Source organism: Cibotium barometz, chromosome 37 (assembly GCF_041138505.1).
Source record: "Cibotium barometz isolate CiBa-2024 chromosome 37, ASM4113850v1, whole genome shotgun sequence".
NCBI classification, from domain to species: domain Eukaryota; kingdom Viridiplantae; phylum Streptophyta; class Polypodiopsida; order Cyatheales; family Cibotiaceae; genus Cibotium; species Cibotium barometz.
Genome location: NC_141082.1, coordinates 22,668,340 through 22,689,654, shown reverse-complemented (window position 1 = coordinate 22,689,654; position 21,315 = coordinate 22,668,340). Strand labels below are relative to the sequence as shown.

Sequence of the window (21,315 nt, the reverse complement as noted above, 5' to 3'; positions counted from 1 at the left end):
TCCGATCTCTCTGGCTTCTTGCTTTGACTTGTCGGGACAAATTGCAACCATATGCCCCTTCTTACCACATTGGAAACACTCCCCTTCTTTGGCATATTCCTCACATTGCTTGAGGGACAATTTTCTTTGAAAGAGTGGAGTTTTGTCCCCACTCATATCCTTCTTCTCTTGAGTCTCGACTCTAGATGGGGATCAAACTCCTCCTTTTGAGGTGGATCCCGATTGTCGTTTTCTTTGTCTAGCCTTCTATCCAAGGCATGCACAAAGTGTCACGTGCACACCCATCAGGTGTACAGGTGGCATGGCATCATTAAGCATCCATAAACCTTAAGCAGAACATTCAAGCATTAATCCAAATATTATCTAGACATTCACATCATGAGCATCAGTGTTTGGGGCTTGTGTAGCACCAACAACAGTTACCAAGCATATAGAGCATCCATCTCATCAAGTCGGGCTCTTTGGACCAGCCGACAGCAGTCCTCTTCAGCCGACAGCATTTTAGGTATTTATTTAAAGCATTTATGTAGTCGTGAGCAGTTAGGAGTCGACAGCAGCAAGGCTGGCCGACCAGCAGCATCTCCGCATATAAATAGAAGTACATCAGATTCAGTCCATTATCTCCCTCATCTCGAGGAGTTCAGCATCCCGCATTCAGTATTCAGCATACAGCATATTCAGCACCTAGTTCATCATCTCCTACCTCCTACATAGAGGGAAGCCAGCATCGAAGGGTGGACCTCAGCATTGGAGCAAGGAGCAGTCCTCATCATCAACATTCAGCCTATCCCTCTCATCTCGAGAGGGATCTTCATCTAGGACAGCATCATAGATCTATTTAGATCTCATTCAACTAATATAACTGCATTGCATTGCATTGACACTATTTGTCTTATCTCTTAAAGCATCATTAAGTGAAGTTTAGTTAGCTTAAGGTTGTGATTACTACGGTCAATCCCTCACATGTCACATCGGTATCAGAGCGTTACAAGGTAACCAACCTTAGATCATTTTCATTCCATCATTCACTCAGTCAGTCATCATGTTAATCGCTTCCACACAGTTAAATCCAATTCTCAAAATCTTGCAGGCCATCCTTATGGATTTCCCCTTAAGCATGCATTAGTAACCCATCCATCTACATTCTTGCAGCATATAGGGTTGCACATGGCTTGCATAGTAGTCATCCTAGCAGTCAATCTTGCATCTGCAAGGCACACATGTTTTCCCCTTAAGCATGCATTAGTAACCCATCCATCTACATTCTTGCAGCATATAGGGTTGCACATGGCTTGCATAGTAGTCATCCTAGCAGTCAATCTTGCATCTGCAAGGCACACATGTTTTCCCCACGAGTTCTCTGGGGAAGAATGACATCCATCATCAAAGGAGTAAATGGAGTTTTGGGCTTCAGCTGGCAACAGCAGGGAGTTCTCTTCCACATAAGAAGATGGAAGTTTGCTCCAACATCGCCTCAGGAGGTTCAGAGGTTCGGAAACGACGGAGATGGTGTGTGAAAGGATTCCACAGACAGGTCAGGGGTGACTCAGGTATTTCCAAGCAGTTTTAGCAACATTTGCCATTCATTTCCCGCAGTAGACAAGTCTTTGGCTCAAAGGATTCAATTCCTACAGTCGACCTCAGTCTCGACAGAAGAAGTCAAAAGGGGGCAGTGGTTTCAGTGGAGAAGGATCAACAGAGGACTCGAAAGGTTGCCAGGTATACCACCCAGCAACAGTTTAGCAGAGGAGAATGTCACGTGCACACGAGTCAGGTGTACAGGTGGCATGGCATCATTAAGCATCCATAAACCTTAAGCAGAACATTCAAGCATTAATCCAAATATTATCCAGACATTCACATCATGAGCATCAGTGTTTGGGGCTTGTGTAGCACCAACAACAGTTACCAAGCATATAGAGCATACATCTCATCAAGTCGGGCTGTTTGGACCAGCCGACAGCAGTCCTCTTCAGCCGACAGTAGTCTTCATCAGCCGACAGCATTTTAGGCATTATTTAAAGCATTTATGTAGTCGTGAGCAGTTAGGAATCTGGCCGACAGCAGCAAGGCTGGCCGACCAGCAGCATCTCAGCATATAAATAGAAGTACATCAGATTCAGTCCATTATCTCCCTCATCTCATCATCGCTTGGTGGTCTTCAACCCAAGACCCTAAGAGGGTGAGGAGTTCAGCATCCCGCATTCAGTATTCAGCAAACAGCCAGCATATTCAGCACCTAGTTCATCATCTCCTACCTCCTACATAGAGGGAAGCCGGCATTGAAGGGTGTACCTCAGCATTGGAGCAAGGAACAGTCCTCATCATCAGCATTTAGCCTATACCTCTCATCCCGAGAAGGATCTTCATCTCGGACAGCATCATAGCCCATTCATCTAATATAGCTGCATTGCATTGCATTGACACTATTTGTCTTATCTCTTAAAGCATCATTAAGTGAAGTTTAGTTAGCCTAAGGTTGTGATTACTACGGTCAATCCCCCACATGTCACACAAAGCCTCGGCTTGCAAAGCTTTGTCTTGAGCTTCTTCCAAAGTTTTCGGACCAGCCATATACACTACTTGCAACCCATTCACAAACTTACGCATTTCCATGAGTGGTAGAATAGGAGTTAAGAAGTAAACTTTAGTGAAACAATTGAAAAGTTGTTAAGATTAGATGCTACATTCTCACTGACTTTCTCATTTTCTTCATCCCATTCTTTTTGCACATTTGCTTCAAAATATGTAGGTAGAAACTTCTTGTTGAACATAACCTTGAAGTTAGTCCATGTCTTTGGCTCGATCCCTTCTTGTACCACTTTTAGCCACCAATTCAAGGCGGCATCCTTCAAGTGCATGCGAACCACAAGAAGCTTCGACTTATCAGAGAAGTCCTCTCCTCCAAAAGCGGCATCAAACTGCTAAACAAAAGATAATGCTTTTTGTGTATCCCGCTTTCCATGAAAAGCATCAAACTTGACACTCTTCTCTCCCAGCTTGAAGTCCATCTTGTCGGTTCATGTAGGCTCCTTTGCCTTCTTTTCCCTTACCTGTCCTTAAGAAGTTGTATCTGAAAGAGCTGGCCTAGGAGTAGCCTCCCTGTCTCCTCCACGAGAAATAGACCGGGTAGCTCTAGATTCTTCTGCAATGGTGACTCCTTTGCCACAAAGATAAGCTTTAGCAGTTTCAACTCCTTCGGCTTTGGTGGCTCGATCCTTGATGAAATCTTCAAACATTTGAGCCCTTCTTTGGTCTTGTTCCCTCTTGGTTCTCCAAGCAAGGAATTCTTCGTCTCTGAGAAGTCTGAACTACTGAAAGTCATGCTACTCTTCTAATGACATTGCCACGGTCTCATGAGTAATAGATCAACGGCCCTCGTTCCCATCCTAAAGTCTTGGATTGGCCTCATAGTTGTTCCCTTCATTAGGCCCTTGGTTGCCCTCTACTCTTGACATGGCTCTCTCACCCCAAGAAAGATTCCTCAAAGAAAATCCTGCTCTCATACCACTGAAAGCCCAGCGGGGCGTGCCGTGACAGATTCCACTACGTATCCAAGAGATACAAATATAGAAAGAGAGGATAGAGAGAGGAAGAGAGAGAAGGGTTTAGGGAGCTTTGCACTGTACACGCACATTGAGCGGGAAACAGGCCCCGCCCCTTTCAAGAATTTATCCAAGAACAATGCACGGGCTCGCAAGCCAAGATCAATACAACAATGAATACGAAAGCAAACAAATATGCCAATGTAGAATATCCAAATTGAAAGATGTCAAGACACGAGATTTCTAATACCAAGCACATCACGGGGATGACCCACAAGAATCTCTTACCGTGCTAGTACCAGATCCAATATCCAAATCCAAGTCCAATTCCAAGTCCAAATACAAGTCCAAAGCTGGCACACCAAGTACACAAGTGGTATGCGTAGATGACAAAGTATATGACAATCAACTGTAGATTCTGTTGCCCAAACTAGAACTGAGACAACCTGCAAGAAGGCTTGCACAGAGGCAAATGAACCAAGACAAGACTTTGAAGCCATATGGAAGCCAATAGTTGGTACAAATCTGTGGTTGGCGTAGTTCAATAGACAATGCACAGCAGGCAGTCGACAGGTGACACACAGGCGCTCAAGTGACGGCAGCCAATTGGTGGGACAGGCTGCAAGACGGCTGTGCAGTCAGGTATAACAGGTAGTGACGCACAGCTCCAACAATTTGGTGATGGTAAGCGGTTGCAGCAGTTGGTGGCGCAAGGGGCGTTGGAGGTCATACAGCGCTAGCAACAAAACAGGCGCAGGTGGTTGCAACGCTAGCAGCAGTTGGCAATGTTCTGTAGGTGGCAAAGGCGGCTACAACAGTTCACAAGCACTAGCGGGTCAGGTGGTGGCTTGCGGCGTGGCTCATAGGCGCTGAACAACAACGAACAGGGCTGCGCTGATCTCATACGTAGCAACCAATTCAACAGCCTCAACCAGGTGGAACAAGTGGGAATTGAACAGCAGGTGGTCAATGACGCAAGACAAGTGAGGTGGCGGCCAAGCGCTAAAGGCGGCTCGCGCAAACAACTTGTAGGCGGCGCACAGCTCCAACAGTTTGGTGGCGGCAAAGGTGCAACTGTACAGTAGATTGGCGAGTGGCAGATCAACTAGTCGGCAAAACTGAGCCCTATGCTTGATGAAGTACTTAACAGCGGTGGTGATGAGCTCCAAGCTTTGATGAAGGTTGCCACGTTCAATGATGATGTTGCGAATGAGCTCCCCACCTTGTTGATGTTCCAAATAGAGAGACTCATGCTAGTTTTATAGTTGAGGGGCACCCTACTTTTTTGCCAAAAGCTAGCCAAGCTTTTGCTTTGCTTTTCCTCTTTTAACTTTTAATAAATATTACTTCAAATATGGCCAACTATCCCAAAGTTCTTGTGCTATGGTTTTCTGGCTTTAAGGCCTTGCTTTTTGGCCCTAGAGTTGCTTTTTGAAAAAGTGGCTTTTTGCTTTTTGGTCCAGCTCAGTCTGTTGGAAGCGTGGTGGTTGAAGAGACAATTACTCGTTCAAACATTCCACATCAATATATTGAGATTTTAACGGGAGAATAAACATGAACATGTAGCGAAGCAGGCCGAGAATCATATTATCAAAGTGTTTGCATGCATCAGGCTTCAGTTCACACACTCATACAAAGAGAAAGAGACCCAAAATGCATATGAGATATGCTATAGAGATACAATATGCTCATGCAATAGGAATCTGAGTAAATCACAGGGCTAACAAATCTACAAATTTAAGGGCTGCAGATAAAACTTTGGAAAAGCCTTGTGAACCGTGAAGAAGCCTCAGAATAGGCTGAAAACTCAGTCCTAAAACAGCTCCAGAAAACTGGAACAGCAGCAAGCTGTAAAATGAGCTTTCATGTACCTCTTGAGTCTTCAAAATACAGGCTGTAGATGAACTTCAACTTCAGCAAAAACAGCAGCAAACTGAACAAGAGATAGTCGACCAGCTTCAAGTACTCCTCACACCATCGTGGGCTGCAAACTTAGATTTATAGATGTAGAAAAGAGGATGAGATGACCTACGATCAAATGGGCAAGTAAACTTTTTACATGCATACTATTTTGAGAAGCATTTTTTAAAAATACGTAAGTGAGGATATGGCTGCCCATCGATTTTGCTCATAACTCAACATAGAAATAGAATTTGCCAAAAACTTATGAGGGAAAGTTGGTCGCCTTCCCTAGGCGATTAGATTGGTATATATTTTGTTAAGTTTTGTTCACCTTGCCTTAGCACCCTTTTTGACATGTGGCACTCATTAAGCCCCTGTTCACATGTGAGTTTTATTTGTTCAGTTTACACACATTAAAAACATGTTCGCATGGGCTTTTGAATGTGCCCAAATGCACTTGACCACCAACATAGTCTCCTCTTGCCAATGGTGCTCACGGCTCGCAGCCAACCCAGTTTGACTTTTTGCTTTTTGACCAAGACTGGCGATTAACCATGTGCAAACTTCATGATCCCTGTTCCCATGCCTTCATCTACCTGTCCAGTGTCCACGCATGAGTTCCATCATGTGAATAGAGCTAGGAGGGCCAAATAGTTACATCTCTGTGTCATCATTGCCCATGTGATTAGTGTTAACCTTTGTAGCTTAGCATTAATCATCATTAATTACTCATGCTCATAGTTAGCATGTTACATTGGTATCAAGGCATCTAGGTTCTTTCTAGGCAATGTTTTTGCATTAGGGCTTTCAAGAAGTGCATGCAATAGATTAAGGTTTGCATTTTTGCGAGTTTTGTTGATGTGCACAAGGGCTTTTTGCAACCAAATCGAGTCTAGTGTTAGTTTTCATTGCTAGCGTTAGGGTTTTGCATAGTTTGCATGTATATAGTCTAGGTCTAGTAGATTTCCAAACCTACATCTCTCTTCATGGTAGATGTGGATCCCAAATTGGAATCTGCTTGGGAATGGTACATTTGGCAAGAAGTGGAACGGGCATACTGTGAAACCCTGGAAAAGGAGCATCAAGTTAGATGCTTGAAGATGTTGGAGAACCAAGGTAGATGCTTGAAGATGTTGGATAATATGATGGTAGTTTTCATAAGACTAAGTAAACACAATAAAGTAGTTTTGGCCACAGCAGTTGAAGTGGGCAATGTGTTATGCTACACTGTTGCCTCTGCTCTGCCTGTGCCCTGTATAAGTGTGTTTTGCAGCTCTATAAGCCGCCCATATGATGCGTTTGGCTGCAGCCAAAGGCTGGCTGCGTTTTGCTCCTGCTGGCCGCCCTTGTGATGAGCATTATACTGATTATGGCCACCTTGAGCTACTGGACCTCCTCACCCTTGAATGGTATGTTATCCTCCTCTCTTTACCTATGGTGCATGAGAGTACAACTTCCCTTTTGCTGGCCTTGGCTGAGAGTGATATGCTCCTCAAGAAGATGGAACATTGACAAGATGCCTCTCTTGCCTCAGCCCAGCCCTATATTAAGGGCTAGGGTTGGCATCGAATGCATGAAAAAGTGTGCCCTGGAAGTCCCTTCACATGCCTTATCCATGTCCCCTAATTGGTCCATGCCCACTAGGGTGCGGCCATGGGCTGTCCACAGCTAGATGGCCCCTTATATAACCATTGCTAGTAACCGTAGGACAATAAGGCTTTCACACACATCTAGGCCAATGACTCAATGACTTCACACAGGACTTGACCTTCCCAAACACGCGACCATTGGTCTAATAAGTGTTTGGTCTAGCCTATACAACCATTACATCTTGCAAAGAGGATAACATAGACTTGTGCCATGGGCACAACAAGACTAAACCCTACTGACCTTAGATGGCGCCTGGCCACCTATCCCTTGGACTAGGGCTCACAGCATGCTTTGGCCCATCGAAAAAAGGTATTCTTTGTCCTAGATGAAGGAGAATGTCCACATAGCACCCTAGGACAGATGGTGCACGCGACACTAGATAACATCTTCACCTTTTAGGAAGCAACTGCCTCCGTCCAGTCGAGGGAGGAAATATGCCATTCCTCTTCTCGGCTTTGAGAAGGCCTATGACCGTGTTCACTGGAGTTTCCTAGAGGGCACCATGCTTTGGATGGGTTTCTCGGCTTTGAGAAGGCCTATGACCGTGTTCACTGGAGTTTCCTAGAGGGCACCATGCTTTGGATGGGTTTCTCGGTCTCTTGGATCCGGGGAGTCTCGGCCCTCTACTCATCGGCACACAGTCACGTCCTCATTTAGGGTACCTGCGAGGATGCTACTCCATCTCCCTCTCGGTGTGCCAAGGCTGACCCTTTGCTCCTTTTCTTTTCCTCTTCATCATGGAGACCATGAGCAGCTTCCCATGCGCGCGCCACTAGCCTCTAGCGTCACAACATCCCCATCCACGCCTTGCGAGGAGCTCTTAGATGTGAAGTTTGCGGATGACACTGCTTTTTACTTGTCCAGCTCAAACCAGAATCTTTGGTAGTTTGCAAAGGCTATAGAGTTGTTATCCCTCGCTACTGGTGTGCGTATCAACTAGCACAAGTCGTGCATTTTTTGGTGGGACCCCCCCCCGCCCCCCAACTTGGTGCCAATTGACGCTTTCCATAGGATACCCAGATGCACCTCAGCACACTACCTTGGATGATAGGTGGGCATCAACATCACACCCGAGCAATAGATAGCCTCCCTTCTTTTGAGCATCCAGATAAAATTATTACACTGGAGCTCAGCTCGCCTTACACTCGATAGTCATGTTGTTGTGGCCAATCATATTTTTGTTGGCTACTATGTGCTATAACACTTCCTCTAGGGCCTTCTGCTCATGCATCGGTCAAGTTCTGAGGCTTATCCACAAGTTCTTGTGGTCGGCCACAACAAACATGCAGCAAGGGCCAAGGTGGCTCCGTGTGTTATTATCCAATCCCCCCACATAGGGGGATTAGACATCATTAATCCCGTTGACCAGAGAGCAGAGTCTTTTTGAACAAGCTGATGGTCCAACCAAGAGGAGAACCGTGGAAAGATTTTCTTCTCGCGCGTATCTTGGCCCACACCCCATCCCATGGCGATCCGTGGCCCCCTGCCGCCAAGTGCATTTTCTCAAAGGCCCCTATCCACAAGCTTAGCACCTCCTTTGAGGATAATTTTGTGACCAACCTCTTTCGAACCAAGGAGGTTGTTACGTCTCGACTGGCCTAGGGTTAGGTTAAGCTGTGACTATGGGTGTGTACTAACCCAAGGTTAGGGTTAGGGCTTAGCTAGGCATGGGAGCAAAGAGGGTTCACACACACGCTACGGGCACTAGTAGGATGATGTCTAGATTGGTTGTGGGTCAAAAAAATTAGATATGGGTTGTTGGTACAAGGCTGACTATGGTGGCTTAGAGGGGAACATGGCTATGGCATTGCACACACAGAGATAGAGAGAGAGAGAGAGAGAGAGAGAGAGAGAGAGACTATACTCTGCTAGCAGTTGTAGCAACAAAGGAGTCTCCATGCACGTGCTGCTATCTTTTTCTTTACTGGGCGTATTCCATTGTTGCCTCATCTTAGAGCATGGCTGGGCCGCTTGGTGTCGCTTGAGGCACTTGAGGAGATTTATGATGGTCCGAGAGGCTTTTATGAAATACTTTTTCGCACCTCGGAAGCCCGTAGGGCAGTCTTGGAGCAGGTGCCACTTTTTTTGGATGGGCAGTTGGTTCATGTGGTTCCGTGGAAGCCTATGGCAGAGTACCAAGATATGTTGCGCCAGGCTTGCCCAGTTTGGGTTGAAGTGAAACAATTCCCACCAATGTTTTGGCATGTTTTACCAGGTCTCATGCGAGGTATCGGTGATGTCTTGGTGGTGCCTCGAATGACATCTAGAAACCGAAATCGTCTATGCATGTTGTGGAATACTGGGAGACCTAGGCCGACACATTTGCGTGTCAATATGGCTGGGCTGTAACCTTTAATGTATGAATTGAGGTGGGATACATTTGCTGGCCATTGTTTCAAATGTGGTGAGATGGGCCACTTTGTCTCCGAATGTCCTAAGAAAGAACAAGTTGTTGCTACCAAGGATATCGTTGATGGGCAGTTGCCCGTGGAAGATGAGCATGATGCTCCTTCACATGATGCCCAACACATGGATGTACATGTGGATGTTCAGAGTGAGGTTGAGCAGCCATGGGTGGAAGTACGTGGTAAAAAGACACGATTTGTTGCCCCGCGGGGGGATTTCTCAGATGCTATTTGGCGGGGGCCTTTGCGTACTCATCAGGGGCCCTTACATACATATGCTCGTCGCCCTTTGGGTTCAGGTGCCCAGCAACAGACCAGGATTGAGAGGCCGGGAGGCCAACTTTCTCAGGGTACAGGGCCTCTTGGGGTGGATAGAGTAGAACGCTATCCTATTAGAAGTCGCCTAACAAAAGAAGCACAACAACAATTGCCTCTTGTGTTTGGTTCGAAGGGTGAGGTCATCTCGCCATGGGATGGTCATTACCCTTTGACACGTGCTCGGGAACTCCAAGGGCAGTCTGAGATCACAAATACCATGTCTAAAAATGCAATGCTTCAAAAGGTTCGTGATTTGGCAGATTGTCCAGGGCCTAGTACACGGCCTTGTTGATTCCTTTTCTGGGAAGGCTTATGAAAATTGTACAATGGAATGTAAAGGGTATTTCTTCGCGCCAAAAGCAGTGGAGCAAGCCACGTCGCCTCATTTTGTAATGGATGGCCCAGAGAGAAAGGCGTGGGAAGCTTTTACAGCAAGGTCGCTAAAACAAGACATGTGGTCTTGGTTGCATTCAGATGAAAGGGGCCACACTTATGCCTCACAACACTTTCGGGGCACTTATGCTAGATTGGATAGGATGTATATTTTACATCAAGAACTCTTTTTGCCAGAGGTTCTTACTATGATGGTTGATCAGCAACAGGTTTTGTCAGATCATTGGCCGCTTGTGTTTGAAATGGTCTATCATCCTGTGGATGCAGTCACATGGGCGGACACATGTGCAGGCTTCATGGTGGGACATTGTGAATGCGGCTCATCCTGTCCGTATTCGCTCATCTTTCTTGGCATGAAGTTCTACTATTGGCTCGGTGGGATCCTAGTCATGAAAGACTACTTTTGAACTCTTTGCAGTTCGAAACATTTGTGGAGTCGCGTGTCATTGTTTGGCCAGACAGAGATGCTTCACGCATACGACTCAACCGCATGGTCAGGCTAGGCTTGGTTAGAATCCGAGATGCTGTGATACCTGGTCGTGACAGGCCATATTCGTTTCGTCGTATTCGGCAGCACTTTAGGGTTCCTCGGACATTTCAACCACTATGGGTTGACATCATGCATGCAGTTGAGCCTTTTACTCCATTGCCTCGGCCATCTGCATATCAGCCTTGGCTTGATTGGGCACTATGTAAATCTGGTGACTTGATATCACTCTCAGCTAACCAGGTCTATCATAAGCTTGTATCAGAGAAAGATTGGGTTTCAGCCAAGGCCAATAAGGTGTGGGGATTGCACAAGTCTAAATCATGGTGGCAGAAAACTCTTATGCGTGGTTGGCAGTCTAAACTCCCTTACCCAGGTAAGGTTTTCATTTGGAGGATGTTGGTGGGAGGGTTACCTACACGGAATCAGCTCAGCCGTCGTAAAATTACATTGGCCTCTTGCTGCTTCTGCACGACATGCACTGAAACAGTTATGCATCTGTTCATGAGTTGTCCAGTGGCCCGTCAGATTTGGTCTTTTGTCTCTCGCGTTTGGGAGGCAGTAGAGAGATCTACTGAATCGGCTCATCAGTGGATATTTGGGATTTGTCCTCAAGTCATTACTTCGGACAGTCACCTTGTGATATTCCATTTCCTTAGATGGACAGGACTTTGGCATATTTGGACTACACGGAATGGGTTCATTTTTGATTCCTTGTCTGGAATACATGGGCACATTCTACGTATCCGCAGTTTGCTGCTTTGGCAGTTTTCTCCTCTTCTCTCAGCTCAGCTACTGGATGCAGATGTTATTTCGTTATGGTCTACGGTGGCTCGGCTGGCTCATCTTTGATGCTTTTATCTGGGATGCTTATTTGGCTAGGAGGCTTTCTTATTAGTGTACAGGTTTGCATGGTCATGATCCTTTAGAGGATCTTTTGTGGGGGTTTTGTTTGGGGCCATAGGTTCTGTGTGAGCCATGTGGCTGATGTACATTTTACATATAATATAAAACACCATTTCACGAAAAAAAAAAAAGAAACACTATACTCAAAAGAAAGTGAATAACACGATAAAATGATGTGATTATTGCTTGATAGTTTCAATGAAATTACAAGTACCTAGGTCCTTTATAGGTTACAAAGGTTGCCTCCTAACATCATTGCTTATGTCACTCACACACAAATATCTCGATATTATTGTGACCCCTCTAAGAGGTGGTTCACATGCCCAAGTAAGACCTTGATTCCCAACAATCCCCCCCTCAAGAAATTACCTGATACTATGTCCACGATAAACCTCAGCTCATGGTTTCTCATGCCAATTTTTTTGGTCAAGGATAAATCACATGGCTCTTGTTTCACAGGTCAGTTATGGCATCCAAAGTGTAAACTACACACAGGATTAGGTCACATACTCACAACACACAACACACAACACAACTGAAAACAACACAAACTTGGACTTTTAAAAAGCCCATTCATCATTACAATAGTTTGCTTCCTTTGTGGAAAGCTCTGTCTCCTCAATGATGTTGGTATCTTTCTTTTTGTGGAAGCACTACTTTGCATTGTGGTTGTTTTTCCAACAATGTTTGCATGGCTTCTTTGAGTAACAGACCTTCTCTGCATGGTTGTTCCTACCACAAAGGAAACACTTGATACCTTTGTAGTTCTAGATGAAGAAAGAGTTGTTCCCCCGTGCTTCTATGTTCTTGATCTTCTTCTCTTTCTTTAAGGAGGTTATGACTCCTTCCAAGGTAAGATTGGGCAAGTTCTTCGAGGTGGTGATGAGGTTCCCATAAAGCTCATCTGGCATAGACTTGATAAGCATGGCTACGGCTACATCTTCCTCAACTTTGGCTTTGATTGCAGCAAGTTGGTTCAGCAGCAGGGACTTCATCTTGTTCGCATGAGTCAAAGCTCTCATGTGGCATCATCATACCATAGAACTCTATTTGTAAAGAGACTTTAGAGTTCTTTTCTTGTGCTCCACCAAGCTTATCCACCATCTCATAAGCTTCTTTTGAAGTCAAGAGATCACCAACATGGTGTATGAAATTATCGGACAGGCCTAGGGCTATGAGGCCAAAGGCTTTTTGATCCCGGAGCTTCCAAGCTTTCGGGCTTCATCTTTTGCTTCAAGCATTTTCTGGTCTCCTTCAATGAAAGGCCAAAGGCCTTCTCTCATCACACTAAATTTTAGTTTATTCTGCTAAGTACGGAAATTATCCCCATTAAATTTTTCAATGAATAGATGAGAGGTCATGCTAGGCAATGGATATGGGAAGGTCTTAGAGAAGGAATAAATCCAATGCCAGTGTCTAGTCCCTTACACAAAAAAAATGCCAAAAAATTAGGGTTTTCAAAAATTAGGGTTTAGGGTTTCTAAATTTAGGGTTTTTTGAAAATGATGCTATAGGAGGCTATAGCAACATGTTAATGTCATGTATGTACCCTCAATTTTATGAAATGATGAAAGATTTGGGATTAATGCTTTGATTTACATAGATTTTCAGAAAATGATGAAAGCCCCAAATATATACCTTCCTGAGTGTTGTTGATGGGACAATTTGGGTTAATTGCCTTTGATGATTTCTGCAAGTGCTCTCAGACCCTTCTGTCGATTTGATGCAGACGTGGCTTTTTTTTTCTTTGCTTGCTCTGTGTGTTGCCTGTGCGAGATGTTTGCTAGTTGGCAGCAGCTGCTAGGCTTGGGAGAGCTCAGCTTAAGCTTAGCTAAGCTTATGAAGAGGTGGTTGTGTCAGCAGCTATGGCAGGCGCATCAGCAGCAGCAGCTGATGATGGATGCGCAGCAAGTGTTACGCCCAACTGAATAGGTGGCAGCATAGTGGTTGGGGCTGCTGTTGGTGATGATGACGACGACCAGCAGCAAAGTGAAGTGCTGACGTGGACAGTGGTAGGTTCAGACGAAGGCGGCCGTATGCAGCAAAGAATGGCAAGAGCAGCAGTCAATGTTTCAGGTACAAGGCTCTGATACCATATGTTGGTACAAGGCTGAGCTATGGTGGCTTGAAGGGGAACATGGCTATAGCATTGCCCAAAGATAGAGAGACAGAGAGTTTGAGAGAGAAACACTATGCGAGAGAGAGAGAGAGAGAGAGAGTGAATAACACGCCTGAATGAACTGCTTATGTCACTCACACACAAATATCTAGATATTATTGTGACCCCTCTAAGAGGTGGTTCACACACATACACAAACACATAGGTGACCCCTCTAAGAGGTGGTTTGCATGCACAGGTAAGACCTTGATTTCCAACACAGGCTAATTATGGCTAAAAGCTTACAAATAAAAAAGGGCCAGTTTCAGAAGCTCCTTTTCAGAGCATTGGTTTTGATATCCATCAACCAATAACAGAAGAGTGCTACCCAAAACAAAATATACTTGATCTTTCGTGTTAACTACAAGCACGCAGCATTTAAACATAAGTTCTTTATTCTCAAACAAAACCTAAAAGTCAAAGAGCTCACCCACAGCCTGAATTCCGTATAAAGATTTTCAGAAGCTCCTTTTCAGAGCATTGGTTTTGATATCTATCAACCAATAACCGAAGAGTGCTACCCAACTTCTGCATATGGCATGCAAACAGCCATAATAGACTTTCTTTTGCTGTCTGCTTGAACCCTTGGAATCCAGAGGCTGCTACAAGCTGCACAACAACCTGTTGAAGTAGATGGTCAGCTTGCTCATCAGACAACCCCCTTTTCGAATGGCTCGGACTACTTCTAATAAGGACCCCAGGCAAGACATTCTTCTGTTGTGTTAAGCTGTGATCTGATCGTAAGCCCAAATTCTCCTTTGAGGCAGCAAAGCTGGAAACCTGATGCAACCTGTCCAACATAATACCTGCAAGGCTATGGTCCACCTGGAGTCTTTCTTTGTCTGGCACCGGGTTGTCTGGCACACAATTCCATGGAAAAATCACCTCAGGTAACACATTTGAATCATCTCCTCCTCTAGCATTGAAATCTCTTGAGGACAACTCGGCAGCTGAATGTCCAACAAACTCTTTTGACCCATTTTCCCAAATGTGGTTTGTTTGAGCTAGAGACTGATTCCAACCTGACCTCAATATGCGTCTCCGTTTACTTAGCTTTCCTATGTAGGCAAGGTATGTTCCCATGCCTTGTGGAGTACGTTGACAAGACTCGCGCTCCTTGAAAGGCAGCTTACACTGGTAAGCTCGCCATGCTAGATGTTGCATTCTGTCTGGCAAGCTCTTTTCATACCACTTGCGATACCATGACTCATTCTCTTCCAAACTACTATGATTGCTTTCCCCACTGCCAGAAATGACCTCTGTAACCTTTGGTAAAGGTAACGACATGTCTGCTCGATCTGTATTCAAGCTTGAATGCGATCTCTTCAACTTTTGTCCCTGTAACATCAGAAGTTATTTCTATTTATTAAAAAAGACAGGTAATCGATAGTCAACATAAAAGCATTCATCTAGAGGTTTGAAAAGTCTCATGTTAGCATTTATGTTTTTAAAAAATCCAACTTTTTTTTTTAGATTTGACATTTATGAAAAATAGTATTTGTAAATGTTATCAAAGAGAACAACTGCCTCTCAGAAGCTAGAGCCCCTGTCATAGTCCTCCTACACAGAAACCCCCCTCCCCCTTTTCTTGTAAAATTTCTCCAATCCATGCTGCCATTTTCCCTTTCCACTGTTCTTGCCTCTGTGAAGACCACTTTCCCTACAAGTTTTGGCAAATGAGAAACAGCAACGGTCTTTCTCCTCCCCTCACATGCTTACATACATGGATGAGTGGTATGAAAGAGATAAAGGTGCAACCGACAGAGAAAAAGGCTGTACGACTTATGTACAAGCTTTGTGCTGTACACCATGCTGCTTGGGGGATGGTGGTTCGCTATATGAGCAACAGGTAGAGGAGAGAAAGGAATGAACAGCCCTCGACTGATGTTTTTCCAAAGCACACCTCCAGCTCTAGTCCACCTCCATGGCCTTATTCGTCGAGGCCACCACACTGGTTTGCAAATTTGTCGGCAGGAGACCCATGCGGGAATAGCTTCAGGACGACCTGCACGCAACTCTTGTCAATGAGCATGGACACATCGCCCAAATCCAGTTCCTAGGGAACCACCAGGGTGGAGTTCGACAGGACTGCCCTAGCAGAGAGTCCTGCATCAGAGCCTCATCGTGGTATGCAGTGCCCAGGCATACTTGCTCAACGGTGGCACGGCTTTGCAGCCGTGATTGACTTCGCAATTAGAGTCTTCTGCACAAGGAATATCACGAGCTTCTCCCGGTTATTGGGTGCCCTCTTGGCCAGGTCTTTGAGACCTCACAGACTGCAACGACAATGGTGGCCCGGGCTATAGGCCTACTAACTATTCAAAAGCTCATCTCCTCTGTGGGAAACCTTTCCCAGCATACCTCGATCCCCTGCTCGCAATTTCTGTAGAGGATCAAATTTTATGGCTTACCTGAGCAATGTTTTGTTTGCCGTCAAATGGGCCACCTTGTGTGGTCTTTTCCCCGGCACCGCCCTCGCAGTGGGTGAGCTGATGAAACCCCCTGAAAACCGCACCTCAATATGGCCAGCAGGCAAAAACCCTTGTGAGAGCAGCCTTGCCATTCTCCCTCCGCCTCAAAACTCTCCACCCATCCCTTCGCACATAGGCAGTGTCAACATTTGGCTTACGAGGATTCACCACTCAACAAGATTTCTATGGATGTGTTTGGGGTTCTTCATCTTGATGTTTTGGATAGAGATACCATGCTGGAACATGAGAGGAGGACGAACAATGCCTAGATTCTTGGATCCTCTTTGATGGAGGAAGAGAAGGAGGATTACCTTGAAATGCTTGATGGTTTCCCTAACTCTTTGCTACGGAATACATGGATCTTCGACGAGTGACTATGATTGAGCACAAGATAGATTTAAAACCCGAGGCAAAGCAAGTGGTACAACGACTTCAAAGACTAGGGACCGTGCAACATGATACCTTGACGACAGAGATTGACCGACTTTTGAGAGCGGGCTTTATCTTTCCTGTGGAGAATTTGGAATGGGTTTCATCCGTGGTGGTGTCTCCAAAGAAGGGAGGTAAGTGGCGCATATGTGTTGATTTTCGACCTCTTAATACTTGCACCAAAAAGGGGATTATCATCCTCTTCCTTTTCAAGATGAGATTCTTGATCGTGTGGCCGGTGATGACATGTATACGATGTGTGATGGGTATTCGGGCTACTTCCAAATTCAATTGAAGACTACTTTCATTACCATGGGGATGCTTTGCTTATCATGTGATGCCCTTTGGATTGACGAATGCGCCAACAACCTTTCAATGCTTTATGAATGCGGTGTTTGAGTCATATCTGTTGAAGAATAAGTTCATCTACATCCATTACTTAATGTGTGACATTGGATTTGATACACTTATGCTCAGGGTATAAGCAAAGGTGCAAACCATGGGTTAGCTTGTAACCCATGGTTATTGACTATCATTAAAGGTACCTTCTCTAGGTGGAAAGAGAGGGGCAACTGGGTAAGTGGATAAGAGATAAGTGCATTTCTCCCATGAGCTTATAAAAGCGGGGTCTCAACACCTTCTCTTGTGTATGAGAGCTCTAGCATTCTTGTATGCACTTTGTGTTTAATCCAAGCTTTGTGTTACTTTGTGAAACCTTCGCTCTTATCACCATTTTGGCTTTTCCTTGAGTACACTCATATCAATTCTATGTGTTAAGTAGCTACAATGTCATGTGTTAGATCTCTATCATTGTTACTTAATGAGTATTCAATAGTTTAATCATTGGTTGATGTATTGCTTGTTAACACATTCATCCCCAGTTTCTGCCCATTTCTGGTGTCCTTTTGGTCCCTTTTACATGGCCCTTGATTGTGGGCTGGCCACCCCTATTTTACATATTTTTCTGGGATTTTTCCCAACCTCTATGGGTTTTTCCCAGTCGGCCAGCTCTCCCCACCTATAAATAGGTGGGCTGGCCTCTCACCTTTTCATCTTGCATTGTATATCTTTTGCTCCCTCACTTATGAGACTGCTTGTGTCTCTTGCTTGGGACTATTGCTTCAGTATATTCAACATAGTTGCTCCATCTCTCTCTCTCTCTCTCTCTCTCTCTCTCTCTCTCTCTCTTGCATAGTAACATGAAACGTTTCGTCTATTTCATTGTTCCGAAGGTTTCGTTTCATCTGTTTTGGACGAAACGCAAAGGTTTCGAAATGACACTTCTTATATACACATACCAAATTTATAACATAGCCAACAGAAAGATGAAGATGCATTTTTTGGGACTAGTGGGTATGAAATTCATCATTTTTGGAAGTAGGTTTTTTGGTATTTTCAAAATTTGGCCAAGAAAAGGGGAGAAAGAGAGGAGGAAAGAAACAAGTTGGAAGGGAAAACGGAGGTGAGAAGAAAAGGAGAGAAAGTTGGAAGACAAGAAAAGGTGAGAAAGAGGAGGAGGAAAGAGGAGGGAAGAGGAGGGGTGGACCGTGGAGGAGGAGAGAGAGAAGAAAAGGGAAGAGGAAGAGGACGCGTGGAGGAGAAGAAGTGAAGGAGCAAAAAGGAGGAGTGGACAAGGAGAAGAGGCGGAGCAACAGGTCGCGGCCGAGAAGAAGCGTCAAATGCGTGAAGTGGCAAATGGGCAGCAAACAAGGACAGAAACGACGGCAAAAATCACATTTGCAAAAAAAAACCTCCCGCCCGTTTTTTTTTACCTCACTTTACATTTGGGCGAAACACCGTTTCGATGGGCAGGTTTCGTTTTGTTTCGAAACGTTTCATGCCAAAAACGTTTCGTGCCGTTTCGAGAGAGCAAACCAGGTTTTTATGTTACTATGCTCTCTTGCACTCTCTATTCAGCACACTCTAGTGCTCTTTTGCTTCCGCTCTGTGCACTATATCATCGCTCCCGGTTCAGCGCTTACCTCTACTGTCCCAAATTCAGCCCTATTTACAGCCCCTTAACCTTTGCGTTTTTCTCAGATTTGCAACCTTCTACTTGCTGCATTTTCTGGACAGCTTCTGCTGATTGCTTTCCCTTCAGTTTGGCTTCATCGCTTGCAGTCAGAAGGTAATATTTTCATCAGCGTTTCACTTCTACTTGGAGTTTGGATCTAGGCGGCCTGTTTTTTCAGGACACCAGCCCCTCTTTGGCTGTGTTTTCCTCTCCGGTGGACATTCCCGTTTGCAGAGGGGGTATTGTGGTGGTTCGGGCTTTGGTGGCAACCTTGGTACCTATGGTGGACACTTCTTCTTCTGAGATTGTGCGTTCTTTTCTTGAGGAGAGCCCAAGCTACAGTCCTAGTTGATGCCTTTCCCTCTTGCACCCTCTTGCACCCTCTTAAAGCATATTCCCAGGCCCTGTGTGGCTGCCTTTTCTCTCTGTATCAAATCTGCATTTTTTGCTTCCCTCTTCTAGTAGCCTCAAGGTTGGAGGTACAAGCTTCTGCGTTTTTTGCTACACGAGGATTTTCGGGTGTTGTCCAACCTCTTAGGGCTGCGTTTTGGTGGGAGGAAGGAACCTACATCAGCGTTTTCTGATTTGGACAGTTTTTTATCTTATGAGGTTTGGTCCTATTGGTTGGATCAATGATGACAGCTTCAAATTTGGCTCCCGTACCACTTTCTTGTTATTTCCTAGATGAGGCAAACAAGTTGGATGGTGGTAACTTTCAGTCATGGAAGTTGCAGGTTACTTCTATTCTCAGGGAGTATGGTTTGATGGAGTTTCTCTCGTACAAGAATCAATGCTTGCCGGACCTTGCCTCTGCGGAGGATGTGTGTCGGTGGAGGATGTCATGATTGTGACTAACTCTCTTAATCTCTCCTTAATTACTCCTTAATCCCTTATTAACTTAAGGGTCACACCCTTACTAATGGGTCACTGTCAAAGGACATGTCTATTCATTAAAAGACACACCCCTAAGTCCAAAGGACATAACCATTGATTCAAGAGCCACACCCGTTCCCACGGATGTGTCTCTTCACTTGTACCCTTTCGGCCTCTATTTAAGAAAGGCCTCTGTCTCAATGCAAACAACTCAGCTTTTCGCTCTCTAATTATCTTTAATTCTTGTATTCAATTTTAATCATGTCTTAATAGACTAGGAAGTCCTCACAGTGGTATCAGAGCAAACAAGCTCCAGCCTGTAGGATGCCCACATCCAAAAAACCCTAACCCTAACCCTAAAAATCAGAAACCCTAAATCAGCAAATTAACCTTAGAATTAGGGATAGCAAGAGTTGTATGGAAGAGCAAGAGAGAATGCCCCATCCAATTTTGAATCTTTTGCCCAATTTTTGCCAATTTTACTTGATTAGCCATTTTCCCTAATTTTCTATCCAAAAAAAAAAAGGATGGCTAGCTGTGAGCCTCACTGAGTATCGTTGCTCCTTCTGAACTCCCATACGTCAATCCTTGGGCTCGTCTAGGCAGAAACGACAACAAGGCAGAAGGTCGCCACCTCTTCCCTGATTCACCATGTCCTTTAGCAATAAAATACGTATATTCAACGTTTTTTTTTAAGACAAAAAAAAATTTTTGACAACATAAGGCTTTTTAAAGCCTTACAACGTAAGGCTTCCACACCAGCAGCCTACGGCGCCGAGGCCGACCAGCACAAAAAAAAAAAGAGAAAAGACGGACAACAGCCTACGGCACCCAGGCCGACCAGCACAAAAAAAAAAGAAACGACGGCCAACGGTTACGACGCCCAGACCGACCAGCACAAAAAAAAAAAAGACACGACGGCCAACAAACCAGCGCCACGCACAAGAGAGAGAAAAAAAAAGGAAGGAGAACCCACGACCAGCAACCAGCGCTTTTTTTTTTTAGCACACCAGCGTGTTGTTTTTTCAACCAGCATCTGTTCGCTCAGCCCGGTTCATGGTCCTTCATTATTCTGTTATCATGGCCTCTGCAACTCTCAACGGTGATATTCTCCACATAGTTCTTAGAGGAAACCTATGATTTCAGTTATTTACAAGATACACCCTCTCAGTCCATAGTGCCCTCTCCTACCCGTGTTTCTCCACCGGTCTCAGCCCCTGTTCCAGTGAGTGTGCCCCCCTTTTTCCAGCCCACTCATTACCGCATTCAGATAGCCACACCGACTTCTCACCTCCGAGAATTCGACGTGTGGGTGATCCGTGTTCGTACTACTGCACAGGATCTGGATCATTACTGTTTTATACTCATGCGTCATCCTTATCTGGGCGCTATCCTCCCCAAGCGTAACATCATTTTTCATGAATATTGCACCTATTCTGAGGACGTTTATCCATCGTCATTTCGCGGTGCGCCCCTCTACACAAGAATATACACCCTTGACACCAGTAGCTGCCCCTACCCCTATACCTTCTTCTCCAGTAGCAGACTCGTGCGAGCTCAGTCCCAGAGGATCGCCCTTACTATACTGGATGGTCTATAGCCGCTTCACCAGTACGTAGCCTCTCCTCTCGGGATTTTCAGATGCCGCACCCTCCAGCTGATGGTTCTTACTAGAGCCCAGCGGCATCATCAACAGCAAAAAACCCCCAGAGCCTCGTCACCCTGAAGCCTCTACATCAACATCTTCTCTCATGGCAGAACCTG

The 21,315-nt window shown here is 45.1% G+C and overlaps 1 protein-coding gene across 1 annotated transcript in view; it reads right to left on the bottom strand.

The window, feature by feature from the left end:
* The window catches only part of LOC147617079 (transcription initiation factor TFIID subunit), a 100,612-nt gene that overhangs the window by 39,748 nt on the left and 39,549 nt on the right, over positions 1–21,315 (bottom strand). The window contains exon 3 of the mRNA XM_086776691.1: positions 14,195–15,102. Coding sequence (XP_086632817.1) covers positions 14,195–15,102 — 908 coding nt within the window. The remainder of the gene's footprint in view (positions 1–14,194; positions 15,103–21,315) is intronic.